Source organism: Sprattus sprattus, assembly GCF_963457725.1.
Source record: "Sprattus sprattus genome assembly, chromosome: 20".
Classification (NCBI taxonomy): Eukaryota; Metazoa; Chordata; class Actinopteri; order Clupeiformes; family Clupeidae; genus Sprattus; species Sprattus sprattus.
Genome location: NC_137918.1, coordinates 18499177 through 18520155, shown reverse-complemented (window position 1 = coordinate 18520155; position 20979 = coordinate 18499177). Strand labels below are relative to the sequence as shown.

Below are 20979 nucleotides of genomic sequence, written 5' to 3'. Positions count from 1 at the left end.
TTATGGAAATATAAGACAGCTGGAATAACAGGATCCCTCTGAAATACTTCCACTTTCCGAAAACTAAAAATACTAAAAAACATCGGTGTAACACCATGGTCCAGTGTAGTGAGACTTGCATAACATGGCCGTCATACATTATCTCATCACGTCTGACTGTTTTTCCTCATCAACTGAGACTAGCAGGCAAATCAATGTATTTATAGGTCGAGATGTCCCATTGAGTAGGCTCCTCTGAGAGAAATTAAGTCAGGCTGTAAATCATTTCCTCTTGCCGAGAACCAGAGAAACTTAAAGTGTGTCTCACTCACCCCCCTCTCTGTCCAGTGACAGGCGATGCCACAGTGTAGGCTATGGCGGAAACGCAGGAAATTGCGCTTCCCCCTTCTGAGACATCTCTTCCATTGCACCCTATAGGCCTGTCTGTAACAGTTCCATCCCCCAATAAATCAATCAAGTTGAGCATGATACACGTCATTATTTAACCCTGTTAGCTAAAGTGTAGTCATTGTGCGTCCAGTAGGGTAGACTACAATAAAAACAATTACAATGAAGACATTACTTCATTCAGTGCCCAACATCAGATAATAGACGATTACCAAAAGTATACACACTAGATGCTGAAATGCCATGTAATCAGACCATTAACCACCTGTCATGGCCGGAAAAAATGAACAGTAACAAGAATATCGGAAAGTCAAAATAACTGCAGATGTCTCGCAACAAGGCGGGGCGGGGGTGTTTGTGAGTGGGGGGCGGGTAAAGTTTAATCAGTCTAAACTACAGGCTGCTACAAGACCTAGCCTACTGGTTTTTTTAAGAAAGAGGTGGGAGGGGGAGATGGGTGCACCCCTGCAGTAGAGTTTTCGTGCGCCACTAAACTTCCTTAAAGTTAGTTGGAGTTTCAAGCGGTTTTGATGGGCTCAGTGTCCGCTTGAATCTCCTACTTTTGGATTAGTGAATTAGGCTACCATTTTAACTTTTTCCGATCTATTTCAAACTCTTTTTAGCGAAGATGAAAAAACACACTTACTGTGGAATACAATGCTTTGCCTTCTGTTTTATGTCAGCCTTTAATTTAATTAATGCATCTCCGTCCAGCTTATTTCAGGGCAGCGCGTACTCAGGCGCGGTTCACAGGCACAGGAATAAGTAAGTAATGGGTATTTTCTTCGTTTTAACATTTTCTATGTTTGTGTACGCTCACATACAGCTCACACCCAAATTATTGTCTCTGAGGCTCAGTTGGGTTACATTTCAGATGGTGATATTTATAGGATGATTATCTCCCTCACCGCCATAGGCTCAAGAAAACAAGGGGGTCAGTCAGATAAGCCCTTGATAACACCATGTGGAGTGGGACTGCTTCTTTTGCATGCATTGGTCACGGCCGTAGTGTCATTAAATCAGTTTAAATTATGGTCCGTTAAAGTGAGTGATTTGGCAGGCATTGTTCTGTGCCAGACACACTCCACGTTTACCTATCATGTGTCTTTTTAATGGAGGACCTGATAACATCACGGGAATGTTGGAATGTGACATTTGCTCAAAGCACAGGACTAGAGAGATTCATCGTGCACTACAGATGAACAAAAGCATTGTCTGACACAAGCAAATCCGATGAAATGGCAGGTTAATTTAATGTTTTTTTTTCTGCACGTTCCTTACCTTTGACATTTTCACATGCTTACCTTGTCTCCGAACGCTCTACAGAAACTGGTGTGCCTTTATTGTGCAAAAGAATGTGAGCTGCGCGGTCCAGGGAGGCGTTGGGAGCATCCAAGAGCCTGGGGTGGCGCCCTGTCCACCGCATCAGCCGGACTGTGAGCAACAAGTGATGTAAGTACCCCAAGAGACCAGTGGGTGGAGGGCGCAAAAGTAACGTCCAAACTATGCAAATGTCACCTACCGCCTGATAATACATAGGACTCGGCAAAGATATTACAGAGTAACAACTGATTGACTGATTGGACAACAATCGATTCGAATCGGATGGTATAATGTGATGGTTATCCATTGACCTATCAGATGTAGTGCTAGCTATCAGACGTTCCGAAGGCAGATTATAATTGGTAAATAGCAAAACAAGCTAATGTGTGGAATAGAAATATGTGCCATTCAATACACATGCACATTGCTTATAGAGAACAATCATTGTATGTTGGAACCATATGGTAGCCTAATAGAGGAAAGGCCTAATACTTCTTAGAACTAGATTAATTGGCCTTCTCTGCTTGTATGGTTCTATGCATTGCACATAGTTACAGACATTAGAAGAGCACAGGGTAGGGTCTAATTAAGCCATTCTTTGCACATAGGCCCATAGATGAGCCTAAAGAGGAAAACAAACATCAGGATGTACTTACAAATAAGAGGATGGGGGCATGCAAAGTTGTGATTTATTTAGTGTTGATGACAGAGTGGGAGTGCTCTTTCCAAAAGGAATGCCAGTGAATCATCCTAACTTTTATAATGCGGAATAAATGTTACTGTTCCAGATTTACAGTGTCCCAAGGCTTAAAGGGTAATTCTTGTTTCCCCCCTGTCTTTCCTAGTTGGTTTAGGAGTCAGCTGAGGTATAACAGCTTTAGATACACTAGTAAGGTTCAGCTTGGTATGATTCATTAAATAAAGAAAAGGCCATTTTTTTCAGGGCTTTGCATATAAATACTTTTTTTCTGGGTATGATCTCAGTGGTACAACTATTGAAAGGGCCTTATAAGGAAACAAATAGTTTTGCCTAAGAAATTGGCTTTATTTGTATTAATGGAAAATTTTATATTTTTTGCCTGGAACTCTATCAAGAACAGCTTACTATTATAAGATGAGTTCCAAACCTTGTGTAGTCATGTTTCTTTCAAAATATTGGCCTCCTGAACAAATGTTTGCTGATATCTGGTAGGGATTAAGTATGGCCAACTGGTGGTTGTTTTCAAACCTAATCTTATCCACAGATGTGACAGATGAGGCCTGCCACTAAGGAAATGACGCCATATATTGTTCTCCTCTGAGAATGGGGTGGCACGACTCCCATTGAGTAGGAACACATGTTTTCAGATCTGATATACTGCAACACATCAAAACTTGTCATCCCTGTCTATCTATTTTAAAAAGTCAGTTGATATTTCATATTGGCTTCAGCAGTAGAAACGTGTTATAATTCTGTTAACATGCCTGCCACGGTCGGCCATCATCAACAGGTCATGAATACCATGTCTGGATCTTCATGTCTATAATAAGTCCTGCATTAAATATTTAACATGCTATATTCAACAATTCAGGCAGCATAATCAGATCACCGTGGCAAAAATTCAGTTGGCACTATGGGTATTTAAATATATCATGAATTTAAATATATCATGGCCAATGCATAGCAAATGATGACATTCAGGAAATTGAGTGTAACCTCAACGGACAAGAATGTTAATATTTTAGTACCTGTACGATTGACATGAATAGAGAAAAACATATTCAGCTGTAGTGATATCATTTGAGTTCACGCTTATGCCACTTATGAGTGAAGTACTCCATTCGGATGTTATCTCCAGAGAAAAAAAAGCTTTTACGCCAGCTGCATTTACGTTAACAATCATTTGCTGAATATTGAGATCAAAGGAGGAAACATGTAGCCAATGCTATGATTTACTAAAGTTAAAGGAGGAAACATGTAGCCAGTTCTCTGTGTTACTAAAGTTAAAGGAGGAAACATGTAGCCAATACTCTGTGTTACTGAAGTTAAAGGAGGAAACATGTAGCCAATACTCTGTGTTACTATAGTTAAAGGAGGAAACCTGTAGCCAAGGCTCTGTGTAACTGAAGTTAAACGGATGACTCTCAGAAGCTCTCAGAGGCTCAATTACGTCAGTAATCAGCTAAATCTATGCGCCCATGCTTACCATGGTGGGCACTGCACAATGGTTTAATGAGTGAACTACTGTTCACCAATCAAATTACACAGGTCCCCCATAGCATATAGCAATTTGTTAAATAGTTTGTACTGCAGAACAAAGAAGCAGGCAGAACAGTAATGAAGCATGTGGCCTGAAACCATTGATCTTCATATTTGAACAAAGATGTCTCAACATAGAATTTAACATTATGGCCATGGAAGGTACACGGCTAGGAGATTAATACAGCACATTTATAACCAGCAAGTAGTTCTGTTTTGTGTCCCACATCACTTATCTTAACTCTCACTCCTTCCTCTTAGGTACCACACCCGATTCCGGCCCACATACAGGATTGCGTATAAGACGGTCACTGAGCTTGAATGGAGATGCTGTCCAGGTTTCCAGGGCCCTGACTGCAAAGAGGTCAAAGGCTCTCCAAACAGACAAACTATTCTGGAGCCTCAAGCTGACCGGCAAGCTCAACCTGATTTCCGAAGATATGCTCAAAGTAAGCGAACAAACTTAAAAAGGGTTGCTGCATAATCAGTAATGACAGTGTTTTGGCAAAGACAGTGTTGCAGGTTGTAAATAGGGAACTTATATATATTGTATATATATGTATATATATATATATATATTTTATATTATTTTATATTTTTTCATTTAATTTTCGTTCTTTTCCATGTCTCTCTATCCATGTCTTATCACAGGACCAGAACGTAGAGACGTACCCTCCCATGACGTGAGGCGTGCGGGTGTGGATAAGGCCCGGCTGCTGGAAGGAGAGGTCCAGAAGCTATCTCAGGCAGTACAGGACCTGCAGGCAGCGATGGCAGGTATGAGTGACAACCTGCGCACCAACTTGCAGGAGGACACCAGCAAGATGCTCATCACGCTCCTCAACAACATGCGGCCTCCAGACAGCGCCAGGTCAGGAGGCACGGAGGAAAGCCCCGGGCTCCTGGACGGGCACCTGGCCGTGAGAGGCCATGTTGAAGAGCTGAGGGGCATGGAGGAGGTGATGGCGAGACTGGATGGTGTGACGGACGCGCTGAGGAGTAAAGATGAAGCCCTGGAGGAACTGCGTGTGTCCGTGTCGGGGCACAGCGACCAGATACGTATGCTCATGGACACGTCCCAGGGGCCTCCTGATGGGGGTGTGTCTCCCGACCTGGACGTGCTGCAGTCGTACATCGACAAAAAGTTTGAAAAGCTGACAAAGGAGCTCATGGACAACATCGAAGACAAAATGACGCGACTGAAGATCAACGACAGGATTACGTCTGTGGAGAAGTCATGCCACGAAGAGCACCAGAACATCTACACCACCTTGACGGAGGTGATGGACAACAAGCACGACGACCTGAAGAGGGAGATCAGCTCACTGCGTCTGGACATCGGCGTGGCGGCGGACGGACCAATCCTCTTCAACCGAGACGCGTCGGCTCTGCGGCAGAACGACGGCAACCAAAACGACCTGCGCCTGGAAATACAGCGGGTGGCAGACGCGCACCGCATGCTCAACGCTCGGATGGACAACGAGCTGGAGCACCTGTCCATGCTCCAGCTGGAGGACGTGTTTGGCCCGCGCATAGAGGAGCTGGAGGACAGGATGAACGTGACCGAGAGGAACGTGGAGGTGTTTGGCCTGTTCCTCGAGGAGAAGCTGAACAAGACCATCGCCGACGAGGTGGCAGCCCTCCGTCTGCTCATGGAGGAAAGGCTGAATGGCATGGAGGACCAGTTCACGACCATGCTGGTGGAGATGAGCAACAACTCCTTCCCCGGGATGTTCGGCGACTCCATGGACGCCCTGCAAACTGACATCACCTCTAACAAGCTCCTGATCCAGACCTTGGATGATAAGATTAACGCCGTGGGAGGGATATGCCAGACGAAGGACTGCACGCCCGGCCTAGGAGGTCTGGATGGAATACTGAGAGACGTGCGACGCTCAAAGAACGATCTGGAGGTTCTGAGCACGGATGTCTCCGAAAATGCCGACAAGATCAGACAACTGGAAGGGGCTCTGGATAGGCTGTCGGTACGGAATCAGGTCCTCACGAAGAACGCACAGGATCTCCAGAACAAGGTCAACACCTCCGCGGACAGTGCTGATCATCTGACGAGCTCTGTTGCAGAGTTGAAGAACTCCGTGAGTAAAATCGAGCAAGACTACCAAAGTCTAAATTCCACCTGTTGTAGACAAGGGCAAACTCTAGCAGCACCGGGCCCCAGCGTCCTCCTGGAAACTACAAATGGAGCCAGCGGACACCAAATAGAGGAACTGAGGAGCGGGTTAGCGAGACTAAACTCACACATGACAGCGGAGCTCGGGCGCTGTAACGACAGCCAGGCCCGCACGAATGAAGCCGTGGCTGACCTGAACGGCAGGGTGTCCAAGCTGGAGAAGATCTGTGGAAAGGAGGACGGTGTTCCGGGCGCGAAGGACGGTCTGCAGAGACCCACGCTCGGCTTGTTGGATCCAATCCGGCAGCTAAACAGCACTGTGAAAGCTCACACGCTGGACATCAGAAACCTGCAGAGCTCCCTGCACAACGTCCAAACGCAGCTGTCAAGCCTAGCGAGGCACATCGTCAAAGACGCCACGGCTAAAGAACAAGGTTAGTGCAGTGGCTTACATGGCTTGTGTATGTGAAAGGCGAAAAAATCTGAACCAATGCAACTTGAGGGTAGGCTATGTGATGCCAACGATATAATCAGAATCTTGGGGAAATTGCAGTAGTTACCTACATAGTTAGGCATTGTTGTTGCCAGGACCTGATACCCTCTTGTAGGCCAACAAGATGAAAGACTAGGGAATCAGGCAGTCAGGTATGAGTTGTGTTGGTCAACTCAGTGACAGTGGAGGAAGATGAAAGCAGCTCACTGCAGTATACGTGCCGTGACAGACAAAGATTCATAAGGTCATGTTGACCAATACCCCCCCCCCCCCCTTCCCCCACCTCATCCCTATCGCACTGACCTTTCCGGTCATTGTCATACAATGAAGAGATCCAATTATCCCGTGAGCCTCCCCGGAGGCTTTCGCGGCGGCTGTATGTGAATTGATTTGCCCTCCTGTGGTTCTGTGGTGATCATGCCCTACTTTCCCTGAGCGTTCATAATGTGGGCCCACGAGATGGGGAGAGTTTGCAGAGCAGCGTGCGCGGGTCTGGTCCTCATTACGCTCCTGAGTCACTGCTGGGGCCCCTGGAGGTGGGGCGCTGTGCTGGGAGCTGGAGTCGGGCCCCACACCCATCAGCAGATGTTCGACCTGTGACCGTAATCTGTGATGTCACACATGCTCGCAGATTTCCTAGGAGCCTCCCATTCATGCGGTGATGTCATCCAGCTCAGGGTGGGGGGTTTACATCTCTCGTCTGTTGAAACTCCTAAAGCCGTTTTAATGTACACAAGCCCCACAGCCTGGTCTACACCGGGGGGGGGGAGTAACATGTTTTTACACTCAAAACCTCTGTGTAAGACCCTAGAACTAATTTTACTAAATTTTTCTGTTTGCCATAAAGTTTTCCTCATTTTGTCTTGTTTTGTTTTGACACATTTTGTAACTTATTGGAGTAACATTTGTAAAGACCACTTTTTGAACTTCTCCAGGTTAGGCTGAAAGGTTTTGTATACATACAGTTTCCAACGGAAACAAGTTAACAACTTTTTATCCTTCTTCCCAGGGGTGTGGTGAGAACACTGTCAAAGCTTTGCGGTCTGTGTCCGGACTGAGTTTGTCTTTGCCGTTAAACGGGGGCCTCGGGATCTTGAAACAGACAGGGTGTTGTAACGATGCACACAGCGAGCTCAAACCCTGAATAGTTATGCTGTTACTCATTCATTCTGGCTGATGAGTGTGGTCCAGATGCATTGCACAATACTGAAAGCTGCTCTCTCTACAGTGACAAAGCCTTTCAGAGTAACCACTTTAGAGGTTCCATTTAACATTCTCATCATTCAGGCTAATGACAGTCCATTTTAATCTTTAAGTCTTGAATTATTGACATCCTCTGGAGAGCAGGACACTAGTAACCTTTTCCACGTTCTATGGATTGGTTTGCAATAATGCTAGGCTGACCTTTCTCATTTAGACCCTTGTGGTTTTACCGGTCTGAGTTTCCTCTGAATGGAATTTTCGCGTGGGGTATTTGATCCTTCTTTTCCTCCTCTAACACCCCTTATCTACTCACCTCCTCTCTCCCACACTCTCTCTCCCCTTCTCTCCTTTCCTTTCTCCCCACTGATTGGAATCTCCCTCGCTCTGTCTCCGTGTCCACGTGCATATTTTGAACTCAGACAACCCCCCAGAGGACATTAGCTGGATCATATCAGAGACTCGGGACTCCACCTTGGAGAGGGGTTCAACAGATTTCCAAAGTGGAAAATTAGGATGTGAACTTTCTCTTGGGTTTTTGGCCTGAAGGTTTAGATTCAAGAACGCATCTGGAAGTCCTCAGAGTGTGCAAGGCCCAAAGCAAGGCTCCTCCTCACTCAAGCATACGTACGTACGGCAATTACAGTGAAGAGCAAGATGGCACTCATTAACCAACAGGAAGAGGGTGCATCTCTGTGTGTGTGTGTGTGTGTGTGTGTGTGCGTGTGTGTGCGTGTGTGTGCGTGTGTGTGTGTGTGTGTGTGTGTGTGTGTGTGTGTGTGTGTGTGTGTGTGTGTGTGTGTGTGTGTGTGTGTGTGTGTGTGCGTGCGTGCGTGCGTGCGTGCGTGCGTGCGTGCGTGCGTGCGTGCGTGCGTGCGTGTGTGTGTGTGATTGTGTGTGTGTGATTGTGTGTGTGTGTGTGTCTTTGTCTGTTTAATTGCAATTCTATTTAAAGGATAATTCATGTTGTGCATATTAATTCTTGAAGAATGGATGTATTTTCGTGTCAGGTATGTGATATCAAGAGTATTTTTCCGGTAATCCTGGTGCCACATTTCGCACCTGCCCACATTTGTAGGTGTTGATGCACCTGCACATTTTATGTTAAGTTTTTATTTCCGTCTCTTATTTCTGTCTCTACATGAGGCGTTGGGGTGATAACGAGAGTTCCCCCAGGAGAATCCTACCCCCCCCCCCCCTGCTGTGGCCCTTGTTAGCGCTTTGTGACTTCCTCTACTTCCTGCTCCTCCACGGGTGTAGTGACGCTCAGGGCGTCCCCTAAGGATGCTCTCCGCGGCGGGAGTGGTGGCTGTGGGGAGGCGTGTGACTCAGTCATGGTTAGACAACACATCTGTGTGCGGCAGTGCTCTGACACGCCACTGTGGGCTCTGTGCGGTTCATTCTCACTCACCTTTGGCCGGGGAAACATAGCTAGGGAAAATATTTAACAGGGTAGGTCGGAATCTATGGAGCAGCACTATGGTTTCGACTGCGCTAAATACCAGGCAGAAGGGTTTTATTACTTTTATTATGATTTTAATATTTTAAGCCTATCGGAACATCAGGTTCTGATACGATGTTGACCAATATTTTATTGCTCCTGCTGCTTGCTCTTATTGATTTTATGTAAAGCACTTTGAATTGCAACTCCTGTACGAAATGTGCTATATAAATAAAGTCTTACTTACTTACTTACTTACTCACTGTGAGAAAAAAAACACAGGGCCAAGGGCTTGTGGGAAACCAGTCCCGAATCCCAGGGAGGACGTCAATGGGCCTTTTGTTTGTGTTTAATTTGATACACCAGTGTGTAGGGCCCACCGCTTCCTTGGAGATGCTGTTGATGCGTGCAAGTCATCTGATTTGCACAGATTGATTGGATATGTGGAGTGGCTCAGGGTTATGTGCTGTGATTCATGATCAGCTGACCCTGAGGGCATGTGAAGAGGGGATTATGGTGTGAGCCTTCTGTCAGCACTGATGCAAATCTTAGGGAAATGTAACCACAAGGTGTATAGAAGCTTTTTTTATTATTATTTATTTTTTTATTTTACAAAACCTGAGGTTGATGGAGGAGTGTGGAGCCTCCACAAGCCTCTGAGGAAAATTTGAGGGTATGCTTGAACTCCCTCTGAGACTCTCTGTTAACGACCTGAACCGAGCTGCCTAAATAGGCACACTCAAGGTGTGTTTGGTGGTTTGGTCGTGCGTCTGAGCAAAAGCTTGGGTTTCTGGAAAGTGTGGTGGAAAAAAATCCGACGGGATGGTGTGCGAGTGTTCTGGGTGTTACATCAGCTTGAGCTATGTGCTCCATGGAGCTGCCCAGGGTCAGACTCCTTCTCCTCAGACGTCATTGTCTCTCGCAGTCACAGAATCCATACACACATCCTCCACCCAACACATGAAAAGCCCTGAGCCTCTCTTTTTTAACCCTGGCCTTTAAACCTGTTTTATTGAGTGATATAATGGAAGCAGATGAAAGCAGAGCCTAGAACTTTCCAAGGTTTGTTTAGACCAACATATTGTATAAATACTGTATATGAATTGAACTGCCTTTGTGAGAATGAAGTGTGGATCTGGTGTAGAGAGAGAGAGAGAGAGAGAGAGAGTGAGAGAGAGGTTTATAGGTTGGTTGTAAAGATAAGACACACAGAAACCCAAATACTGGTTGGTTTCTTTTTTCATTCTTTTATGTATGTATGTAGAAGAAATACATTTGTTTATTATTGGAGACTTTGGATTTATTCAAGTGGTTTTCATTTTGCTCCATTACCTCTGCTGCCAGCTTGCTTTTCCAAATAGACTGCCAAACTCCCCTCCATCTTAGCTTCAGCTGTTTATCCTGTTCACCTCTCCCTCTCCGCAGTGCCTCTAAGGCCTCAGAGACCCGTGGATCCTTCCATCCAGATCCCTCCGCGTCCGCCTCAAATCAATCAGATCTTCACCATCCCCATGCGCATACCGATCCAGCCACGGCAGCCCGCCATACCCCAGCAGCCAGGTCAGCCGCGGCAGCCCCAGCAGCCAGGACAGCCCCGACAGCCCCAGCAGCCAGGTCAGCCGCGGCAGCCCCAGCAGCCAGGACAGCCCCGACAGCCCCAGCAGCCAGGTCAGCCGCGGCAGCCCCAGCAGCCAGGTCAACCCAGGCAGCCCCAGCAGCCAGGACAACCCCGACAGCCCCAGCAGCCAGGACAACCCCGACAGCCATCGATGCGGCAGCCATCGAGTCCCCTCCACCCCAACCAGCCTCCGGTGCCCCGCAGACCCGTGCTGGAGACCGGCCAGGCCGGACCCCCCGGGTACCAGCGCAGGGTGACCGTTAGGAGAGACCAGAGCTCAGGAACTTCCCAAAAGCCTGTCGTAGGATTCGCCGGTGCCCCAGGTGAGAAATGGACACGTCGGAAGAATCCACGTCTACCTCTAATAGATGCCAAGCAAAACTTCATCAGAGAATACTTCAAAGCTGTATGTTCTTGTGTGTGTCCAGTATGAGGTAGAGCCATTGGGCTTCTTAAAGAGATTTCCCATTAAATGTATATATCCCATAAAAGCTATAAGAACACTTTCCTGTAAGTATGATGATTCAGATGATAGTGATGTACTGATGAGTTATCATGAATACAATTCACAGGCTGTTACAGTATTTAAGTTGCTTAAAATAGAAATGTAAATGCAATTATTTTATGAGAAAGAATTTCTGGGTTGGTAATGTGTGATTTAGTAGAGCAGGGACTTATTGAGGCTATATTGATGAATGGTAACTAAAGATTAATTTCATGCAATCATAGGGTTCCAGCCAGTAAATCCTGTGGCCTTCAAGACAAATCCCTTAGCAGGTAAATTTCACTCTGGCTAATGGAGTTTACAGTTCTAACACATCAAGCATCAACGTCGTCACTTAATTTACATACGTACATTGTACACTATAAGTAGTTAATACCAAGGTTAATTTGATCCACTTCTTTTGCAGTGTCTCAGATGCCATACAAGCCTGCCGCACACATTCCATTTGTAACACCAGGTAAGCTTGTCCACAATCCAGAGGCAGTCACAATTTTAAGAAACCTTCACAATGTACTGTTCACCTGACATCTTATTCCTGATGCCATCACAGTTGCTGCACAGAGCCACACTCCTGGAGACTCTCTCTCCTTCTCTGCTGGCCTCACCAGCCAGCCTTTCTCAGGGGACTTCAGCGTCGTCCGCTTCAACAGGGTGCTGGTCAATGACGGCGGTCACTACAACCCGAACACAGGTACATTCTGAATTCTGAAGAGCAGTCAGCTGATGTTGGAATTTTTCCATTTGTTTACGCATCTGTTATGAGCACTGCATGAAAACATAAAGGGGGCTATTGAAGGGTGAAAGTGTTGAATGTCATACTGTGAGATTATTAATCATCCTCTCAATAGGATGGCTGGCTTTTTTTATTTTTTTGATATTTGCTGTGGCTCTCTGTATTTCTCTGGGGTAGAACATATAGCACTCCCTCCTGCATAGCTTTTCACTCATTCTACTAACGGAGTGATACATTTTGAACATATAGCACTCCCTCCTTCAAAGCTTTACACACATTCCACTAACGGTGTGGTACATTTATTGTTTGATTGATGTGTGGACCATATGCTGGAGGACATTTTATGGACTGCTATTTACTGAAGAAAAGCAATGCACTTGAAGCTTCTCTTTGATAATTAATTCCAGCTTGTGTTCAGCCTCGTGCTTGGCATGGTAAAAACACATTTGGAGATATTTTACCCATCAAAACAAGCTCGGAGGGGATGGCGAGCGGGGGGGGGGGGGGATGCCTGCACACCTGTGGTTCAGCATCAACAGCTTAAATGTTTTTATCGAGTAGTCCACCACCTGTTTCTAATTAGGAATCGCTCTACCCCTGACTCCACAGGGATATTCACAGTACCCATGGATGGTCGTTACCTAGTCACTGCTGTGCTGACGGCCCAGCGCGGGGAGCGGGTGGAGGCGGTGCTCTCCGTGTCCAATCGCAGTGTGCAGAAGCTGGAGACAGCTGGCTACGGGCAGGGCGACCTCCCTAAGACGGGCACAGACAAGGACAAATGTGTGTGCGGTGGCTCTGCATCCTTCAGCGTTGTGCTTCCACTCCGAAAAGGCGACCGTGTGGCTGTGGTGCGAACCGCTGGAAAGCTGGCCGTCTCCGAGTCCAGGGAGATCCTCTCCACCTTCAGCGGCATTTTCCTCTACTCGCCTCAATCCAGCAGATAGCCCCGTCAGACAGCCAAAACCCCGCCAAGGCCCGTTCATCAGGCCAGGGCTTTTCAGTCTAACTCCCTAATCAGACTGAAGTCCAATATCAGGCTGGGAACAATGCAATAAATCCAGCTTGGCCTCACAAAATGGTCAATACAGCCAACCTCCTAAATTGAACATTGTGTTGACACTCAGTTTTTATTACTTTGCTTTCACATGAATGTGTGCCAAAATGTTTTTTTTTTTTTCTTCATTAGAGATCACTTATCTCCCTATTTTTACAATGTAAAAAGTGTGATTATATTTTAACAACTTAAATAACCTATATTTTAAATGTCTGGACTGTAAAATTCATTATCTGAGCTATTCTGACCACATTATAGTCATTAAGTTTGTGGTTGTAGGCAATTTCATATCTGTATAAGTATGGTTTTACAGTGTGGCAAAAAGAGATTGAAAAAGGACATCCGACCAAAGTAATATCCTTGTCAATTATTCACCATTTCTTGCAAAAGTATGTTGTGGATCAGTGAAACGAAACCACAAGCCATTACAGAAAACACAATTACAGCAAGCGGCTCCTTCGTGATCTTTCCAGGAACAGGGTGTGGACGGCATTTCCCTAACCCTTCCCCAATCCCCAAGGAGATCAGATCCATTATTTCCACACACACACACTCACACACACTTACACACACACACACCATAAATGGCCACTTCTTGGAATACTAAATCATATCCATTTGGACCTTTTCTACGGCGGTGTGAAGTCATCTGAGCGTAATGCAACTACAGCCTCATCTGCCAGGTAAATGGTTGGGAAAAGACGGTGTGTATAACAGCCTGATATCAGTGCAATGACGCACAGACAGTGAAGCAAGTGGTCCCAAAGGCATTCTGTTGACATTTGGTTCTCAAAAAACGAATTGAAATGACAATAAAATAGTTATTTTTAAAAAAGCTCTGAAAAAGCTTCTTCCATTTAAATTCTGATTTATTACCAAATCAACCAAAGGACCTGCGTCTGACAATCAGTGAGTCTCGTTCAAAGAAAGACAGATAATCCAGTGCATATGTTGATGGAATACATTTTTAATAGATGTTGTTCCATAAAACCTTCAAACTCAAAGTATTGGTCAATATACTCTATACATCAAATATAAGCCTAGACATTTAAAAGTCTGGTTACTTGCAAGCTTTTACATCCGAACAGAAAGACAACCATCCTCCAAACAGAAGACAAAATGTAAAGAAATGCACACAAAAAGGCATCAAGACAAAACCATGAGGGAAGAAAACCACCAATTTGTGTTCAGCATTTATCACAAACTGAAAAGAAACGGCATTTTAAAAGGTAGAAAATGCCACATATCTCAGATTCATACCAGTTGAGTGTGTTCGTCCCACACATAGAGGTATTACTTTCATAGAAAGAATGGGATGGTTTTGTTTACACACAGCAAACACAGAGACTGCTGACATACAGCAATGATAGAAAGCACACACACACACACACAGATCAAGCAAACCTAAAGAGCCTACATTCTCTATGAAATAAGGATAGGGATTTTACACACAAACAATAAATATATTTCAACTATCTTGTGCTTTTAGTATATATATATATATATATATATATTTATACACTGAAAGCACAATAACATATATATATATATATATATATTTGTGATGTTTAAGAAATAACTTATGCGTAGCACAGATTCCTGTAAAATACAAGCAGGCCAATAGTCACGAGAGCTTACAAAATGGCATCCCTTTGAGCACAGATTGCTTTGGGAGCCGATCTTGTTTTGTCCTTCAGATGATCAAGTACTGGTGCTCCAGTCACACTTGAAACACACACACACACACACACACACTGGTGCCAAACGCCCCCCCCTGGTAGAGGACTGGAGCCCCCTACTGAGTGTCTCTCCTGATGGCGGTGAACACCCTGCTTCCCCTTCAGACGTGTCTACGGCCTCCTCCTCCTCCTCCTCCTCCTGACAACCTCAACAGCAGCAATACAGACGCGCCACACACACACATCAACAACTGCTGTCACCAGAGCTTCGCTCTTCACAGATGCATATCTTGGTATATTGGTCAGGACAAGACATGCTGGAATTTGTGGATCTCCAGGGGTGTACTGGAAGTCTGAACATCTGCCCAGCAGTGAACAAGGCATCCCGTCAGAAAATGAATGACAGATTTAGTATACTAGCAGACGTGTTGTTCTGGCAACTAAATCGATGTTATAAATGGGGTAGGAAGGGACCAGTCTGTATTAGTAACACTATGATAGAGAATTAAGCAGCATTGCCTGGACCCGACAGGTGGGGGTGGGGTAGCGAGCGCGTCAGCTCCAGCGTCATGCCAATACTGCACAGTCTTATTCTGTCTTATTCACGCTGCTCAACATACTTCTTCATAATGTTCTAAGTGCAAAAAAATATCTGTATTTCATCTCCTTACAACCCCTGGTCAAAGTGCGTTCAGTAAGGCCTTGTGAAGCAGCCAGGCTCTGGAGTGAAGGCCATAGAGAGTGTGCTGGGCCTGCTTCACTGCACCAGAGTCCCCTCTGAGGAGGTTCCTGTGGAGGCGCTGCCTGTTCAGTGCATAAGGCTCCGCAGACACCAGGGGATGAATGATTACACAGCTGGTCAGTGTGGCCCACACCCAAACACCACAACACACACACACACACACACTAACCTGGGGCCTTACAGACTGACACCAGCACACTGCATTGGATCGGCGTCTCCTTCCAGACTACACACAAAGGCAGCGGATACTGTTTATGCAAAATGAATAAATTAAAATAAACAATAATTAAGACAATATATGCCAACTTTTTTTTTTTTTTTTTTTCACCTTCAAAAATATGTTCTGAGAACTTATTGACACTCCTTACAAAATACAATTATGTTAGTTTTCACTCACTATTCAGCTGCACTGTACACAGGTGAGAACAGATTCACACTGCATTATGAAAATGAACACAAGAAATGGAAATCAAGCCATTGCTGTCAAAAAAAGAAAAGAAAGTCAATACTCTATCTACAATTACCACTATCCACACACGAACCACCAGCTCACACACTCTAGCTACCTAGCTGCGCTCTCCAGGGCCAGGCGGTGCCTGAGAGGACTGCAGCAGCCAGGGTTTTTTATTAGCAGCGGAGACGGAATCACACCACACACTCGGGTTCTAGGTGATAGCGTTCAGTTACAGAGCAATGAACCAGGGACACCAGTCAGCTGCCATAACACTACAGGCTCTGCCCAAAGGCCTGCTAATGGCGTGGCGCCGTGGTGCCCACCAGACCCGCCTCCAGGGGCCCCTGGGGCTTTCACACGGGGGGGGCCACGTGCAGTGCTCGGGCTCTTACTGCCTCTTACTGGTGGGTGAGCGAGTGAATGAATGACTGCTGGGTTTTGAGTGCGGAGCACATATCTCAAGGGTCCACTTAAACGTGCTGTCAGATGAGTGAAGTTTGCGTTCCCCCCTTTGCTTAGCAGCGACTCCTCTGAGGCTTTGGCTATGGAATGGGCGTGGCTCTCTGTGCTGAGAGCAGCAGGGATTGGGTGTGGTCATGGTAACGCGGCACGCGGCCTATGAGAGCAGTTCTTCGTGGTCGATGTCGGGTAGGGGCTGTCGCCAGAAGCAGAAGGAGCTGAATTCTGGGAAGATGAAGGCGGAGCTTTGTTCTTTGCTCAGTAGGGGGAAAACGTGCTCCACCAGTTCACTCAGCCTGCTGTACCTTAAACAGTGGTAGAGAGAGGTGACCAGTATTAGCAGGCAGATGAGCAGTTTGTTGTTACTACAAAGAGCACTCACGATGGAAGGTCACTCACGAGGACTTGTTGCCTTTGGTCTGCTCCTGGATGAGTTCACCCTTGGGATTCACTGTGAAGATCCTGCACACCGGCACTCCCACCTCCTTGTAGGCAAAAACATCCTGCCGGGACAAATAACCACGGCGATAACATAAACCATGGAAACCACACAGCAACAACAACAACACCCTCCCAAACCAGTGACTACAGAACTTTCCCACTGAATGACGTTACTCGGGAGAGAATGCTTTTATGGTTACGAACACAGACACCCACTGATGAGGGAGGCTTCACTCCACCCTGCCACAGTTATGAACTCAGCTGAGCACCAGTGCCTGTCTGTCTGTCTGTCTGCCTGGCCCGCTCCACTCCCTCTGGCTGCCGTCATTGGCAGAGCTAGAAGGTCGCAGGCCGCAGGCACTGGTGCTGGGTCAACAGTCTGACCAGGGTGAGGGTTCAGGGGGATTACGCAGCCAACCCCTCTGGTGTTCATCCCTCCTGTTAGCCCCAGCCCTCAGCCAAGAACATAGTACACCTCCTCTTGGGAGTGGTATGCAGACACAACACCCACTCATGAATAGAACAGGATATCAACGCTAAGAGTCTCACTCACGTTGGTCCTGTTCCCGAAGGCTGCGTAGAAGGGCTGCTTATGGTGCTGAAACAGGTTCTTGATGTCCGTAAGGCATTCGATCTTGAAAATCTCAGGCTTCTTCTCGATCACCTCCCTGCGGGATCAATGGAAAGGCAGTTAGTTTCCTCCGAGTTCCTTAAGCATTTTTTGTTTTCAGACCATTTTGGGTTGAGGCGAATTGAGGTGTTTGTAAAGCTCCTTGAGTGAGCAGAAAGATAATGTCTCTCCTGAGGACGCAAGTCAGAATTTTGGGAGGCAGGATTTTGTCTTTTTTATTTGCCGTCTTTGGAGGGCTGATTTTAAGGCTGAGGCAGGAGCGTGAGGAACTGATCAACATAAGGACAATCAATTGTATGTCCTGGGGGTTGTTATTTGTTTTTGTGTGTGTGTGTGTGTGTGTGTGTGTGTGTGAGTGTGTGTGTGTGTGTGAGAGTCTTTGTGTGTGTGTGTGTGTGTGTGTGTGTGTGTGTGAGTGCATGTGCGTGTGTGCGTGCGTGCGTGCGTGCGTGCGTGCGTGCGTGCGTGCGTGCATGCGTGCACATGTGTGGTGTGTATGTGTGTGAGTATGTGTGTGTGAGAGTCTTTGAGTGTGTGTGTGTGTGTGTGTGTGTGTGTGTGTGTGTGTGTGCGCATGCGTGTGTGCGTGTGTGTGTGTGTGTGTGTGCTGAGGAGGAAGGGTGGTTCATGCCTGTGGAAGGCTGAGAAGAGGCTGCTGGGGGAGAGCATGAGGGGCCCTCGAGGCAGGATGGTGCCCCCGTCGTTCACCCACTGCAGGTACCCGCGCGTCATGTCCGCCATGCCGATGGCCCGCGCCGAGCAGTACAGGAACTTGTACCCGTTCCTGCAGGGCAACGGAGAGAGAGAGATGGGATACAGATTATGACTGGCAGTCTCAGTTCCGCTGGCCCCGTGACGACAAACTCTGGTGTTTACACTGAGAAGGCGAGAAGGGAGCTGGCAGAGGTGAATCAAAATGCTATGTGTGCTTTTGGAATACTGCTAAAAGGTTAGGTGTGCTTTAGGATCTTAGCTGATCTGCTGATTCTCTTGGCTGTGTATTGATGAAATGCCAGTTAGGACATACAGTACAGTATGAGAGAGCAGGGTGTGGGTCTGCGTGGGTGTGGAAGAGAATAGACTTCCGGGTTTAAAGACTAACTGAGATCAACTCACTCCGCCACAGAATGGTACAGCTTGGCGATGCCCTGGTGAGTCCAGTCCTTTCCCAGCTGTGGCAAGATCTGTCCAAAGACGTCAGACCTGGTAGGAAACACACACACAGACACACACACACACACACACACACACACACACACACACACACACACACACACACACCACACACCACACACCACACACCACACACCAAAATAAATGTAACCATGTAGGTAGAAGCACGATTGTAACAGAATCTGATAGCAGTATCAAACCGGCCACAGTCAATCCCTGCCCACACTCCCACCCGAACCGTTATATGTGGAAACCGCGCCGCAGTCTCGAGCACTAAATTAGCAGTCAGGAGTTGTATGTGAAAAGGCGAGCGCAAGGATTGTTCGGCGGCATTTTACAGGGATTAAGTGAGGCCGGTCTCCCTCTAATGAGGATCCTTATGCGTGGCAGGGGCCGTTTCATCTTCCCCCGCAGTGCCGGCTAACACCGCATATCTCCTTCCCTTGGCACAATTAAACTGCCTCGTTACACCGACATCTTCCCGGCGACTGCAACCCCCCCCCCCCCCACCCCCACCCACCTTCGGCCCTGTGCGGCCCTCACCGCCGGTCCCACATCACAGCCGTCTCTGCACTGGCACCGGCTGGCTGGGTCAGACAGATAATAAGCGCCAGTCACTCTGCCTAGGCGTTTGATGTCCCTTACTGGAAATGGCCACCCAATACCCAAAAGAAGCGTTTCTACTGTGCTAATGTGTTACAGACAGCTTTGAAGGGAGTGAAAGTTTCTTTAAAAAGAAGAAGAAAAAAAAAAGTGGGGAGGAAAGAAAAATAAAGATGAGGTCGTGGTACTAAATTTAAAGACATGGCTTAAATTTGGATGCACGTTTGATGTGATTTGGGGAGAAACTACTGTTTGTGCTGCTCATGCGTCTTTGTTGTTTTATTGTTGGTGTTTGCATTTTACTAATGATTCCTTCTCTGGGCTTGGTCTGCTGTGACAGCTGAATGGGTGTACTGCTATCTAGAGAGCGGATAAATGAATCACTGTGCCTGCTGTTTTTTTGCCACTCCCAAGAAATTGTCTGGCTCGTGTTTATAAATACTTGAAGTGTGTCACTTTGACAACACATGCCAATTGCTATACAGCGAGCATCCAAACCCTTCTGCAGCTTTTCCCTAAAATACTTCTGTGGTCACATTTCAAAGTTGGAATGGTGCGATATGTGGCGTCATCCAGCAATGACACACCCAAATCTGCATCTTCCTCTCAATGAACTCCTGTTATGCAGGTCATCTAAGAAAGGTTCTTACTAGGAGGACAGTGGATACACTCACAAAAGGGTTTCCTACACTTGCAAGTTGTCTAAGTGCTCAAAATTAAGAGCTCATTAAGCGTTTCCCAATTCACTAAGCTACTGACTATTACACCAGTCTGTTTCTACCTCATTACAAACACCTGACTACCTAACTATTGACTACAACCACCTGACTGCCACAGACAACTGCCGACACAGTGGAACTTACTTGGTGATGGTGCCATCGATGTCGGAGATGATGACCTTGTCATCCCAGTTCCACAGGTAGATGGTGCCCTCACAGCGGCATGTGCCCTGGTACTGAGTGGTGATACTGAAGGTCACATCGTTAGGACCCTCCTTCAATTTCAGACTGGCCTGTGGGTTTGTCAACACACACACACACACACACACACACACACACACACACACACACACACACACACACACACACACACAGATAAACACACACGTGAATGCAAAGACACACAAACATGGCCTGTGACTAGTCCTTAATATCAGTCGTTGTCCTTCACATGAATCATGTCTCTGAAATATGTTGCCAGGAGTCAACCCAATTACCATACCATGCTTAGAGTAAAACCACACTCCACAAATGATCAATTAACAGTTTTTTGAATATTAATTTCCCCCTTATACTGACGTCGATTAAAATGCTAGTCATGGTGTGAAACCCAACCCTTCATCCCTTCATCCCTTCATCGTCCCTAGGAACACAGTGTTCCAACGCCCATCCAACTCATAGGTCATTTGATGAAACTGCGTCAGCCCCATCCAAGGCTAACGGTCATGGGGCTCTGGAGGCCGGGGCCCGCCTCAGTCTCACAGGCTCTCCAGCCACCAGAGGGGGGCGCTGCTCCCTCATGTGGGACTGTTCTGCTGTCATTAAAGTCTCGCCTCTGGCTGCTCTGCATAACGAACCACAACTTATGGAGTGGCATTTTCGTAATGAATTCTACTACGGTTCTCTCTTAGCGGGAAGGGCACAGCAATCGGCCTGAGGCTTAATAAGACC

General features: G+C 46.7%; 2 protein-coding genes across 2 annotated transcripts in view; one reads left to right on the top strand and one right to left on the bottom strand.

Annotated features, from left to right (window-relative positions):
* Nucleotides 1-914: 914 nt before the first annotated feature.
* emilin2a (elastin microfibril interfacer 2a) lies at nt 915-13572 on the top strand. Its single transcript, XM_080858687.1, has 9 exons — nt 915-1152; nt 1714-1839; nt 4211-4398; nt 4601-6514; nt 10640-11155; nt 11562-11609; nt 11744-11794; nt 11888-12028; nt 12680-13572. The coding sequence occupies exons 1-9, from the start codon at nt 1016-1018 to the stop codon at nt 13015-13017; spliced, it is 3459 nt and encodes a 1152-aa protein (XP_080714813.1). The 5' UTR covers nt 915-1015; the 3' UTR covers nt 13018-13572.
* A 1474-nt stretch (nt 13573-15046) lies between these two features.
* Nucleotides 15047-20979, bottom strand: part of lpin2 (lipin 2) — a 23574-nt gene continuing 17641 nt past the window's right edge. The window contains exons 15-20 of the mRNA XM_080858959.1: nt 20173-20321; nt 18650-18736; nt 18165-18317; nt 17456-17570; nt 16861-16964; nt 15047-16766 (exon numbers count right to left, since the gene is read on the bottom strand). Of these exons, the coding sequence (XP_080715085.1) occupies nt 16619-16766; nt 16861-16964; nt 17456-17570; nt 18165-18317; nt 18650-18736; nt 20173-20321 (756 nt within the window). The 3' untranslated portion in view covers nt 15047-16618. The remainder of the gene's footprint in view (nt 16767-16860; nt 16965-17455; nt 17571-18164; nt 18318-18649; nt 18737-20172; nt 20322-20979) is intronic.

Coding starts and splice junctions, on each gene's coding strand:
- emilin2a (XM_080858687.1), top strand. CDS start 1,016: ATGAAAAAACACACTTACTGTGGAATACAATGCTTTGCCTTCTGTTTT. Junction 4,399..4,600: donor TTTCCGAAGATATGCTCAAA/GTAAGCGAACAA, acceptor GTCTTATCACAG/GACCAGAACGTAGAGACGTA. Junction 11,156..11,561: donor AGGATTCGCCGGTGCCCCAG/GTGAGAAATGGA, acceptor ATGCAATCATAG/GGTTCCAGCCAGTAAATCCT.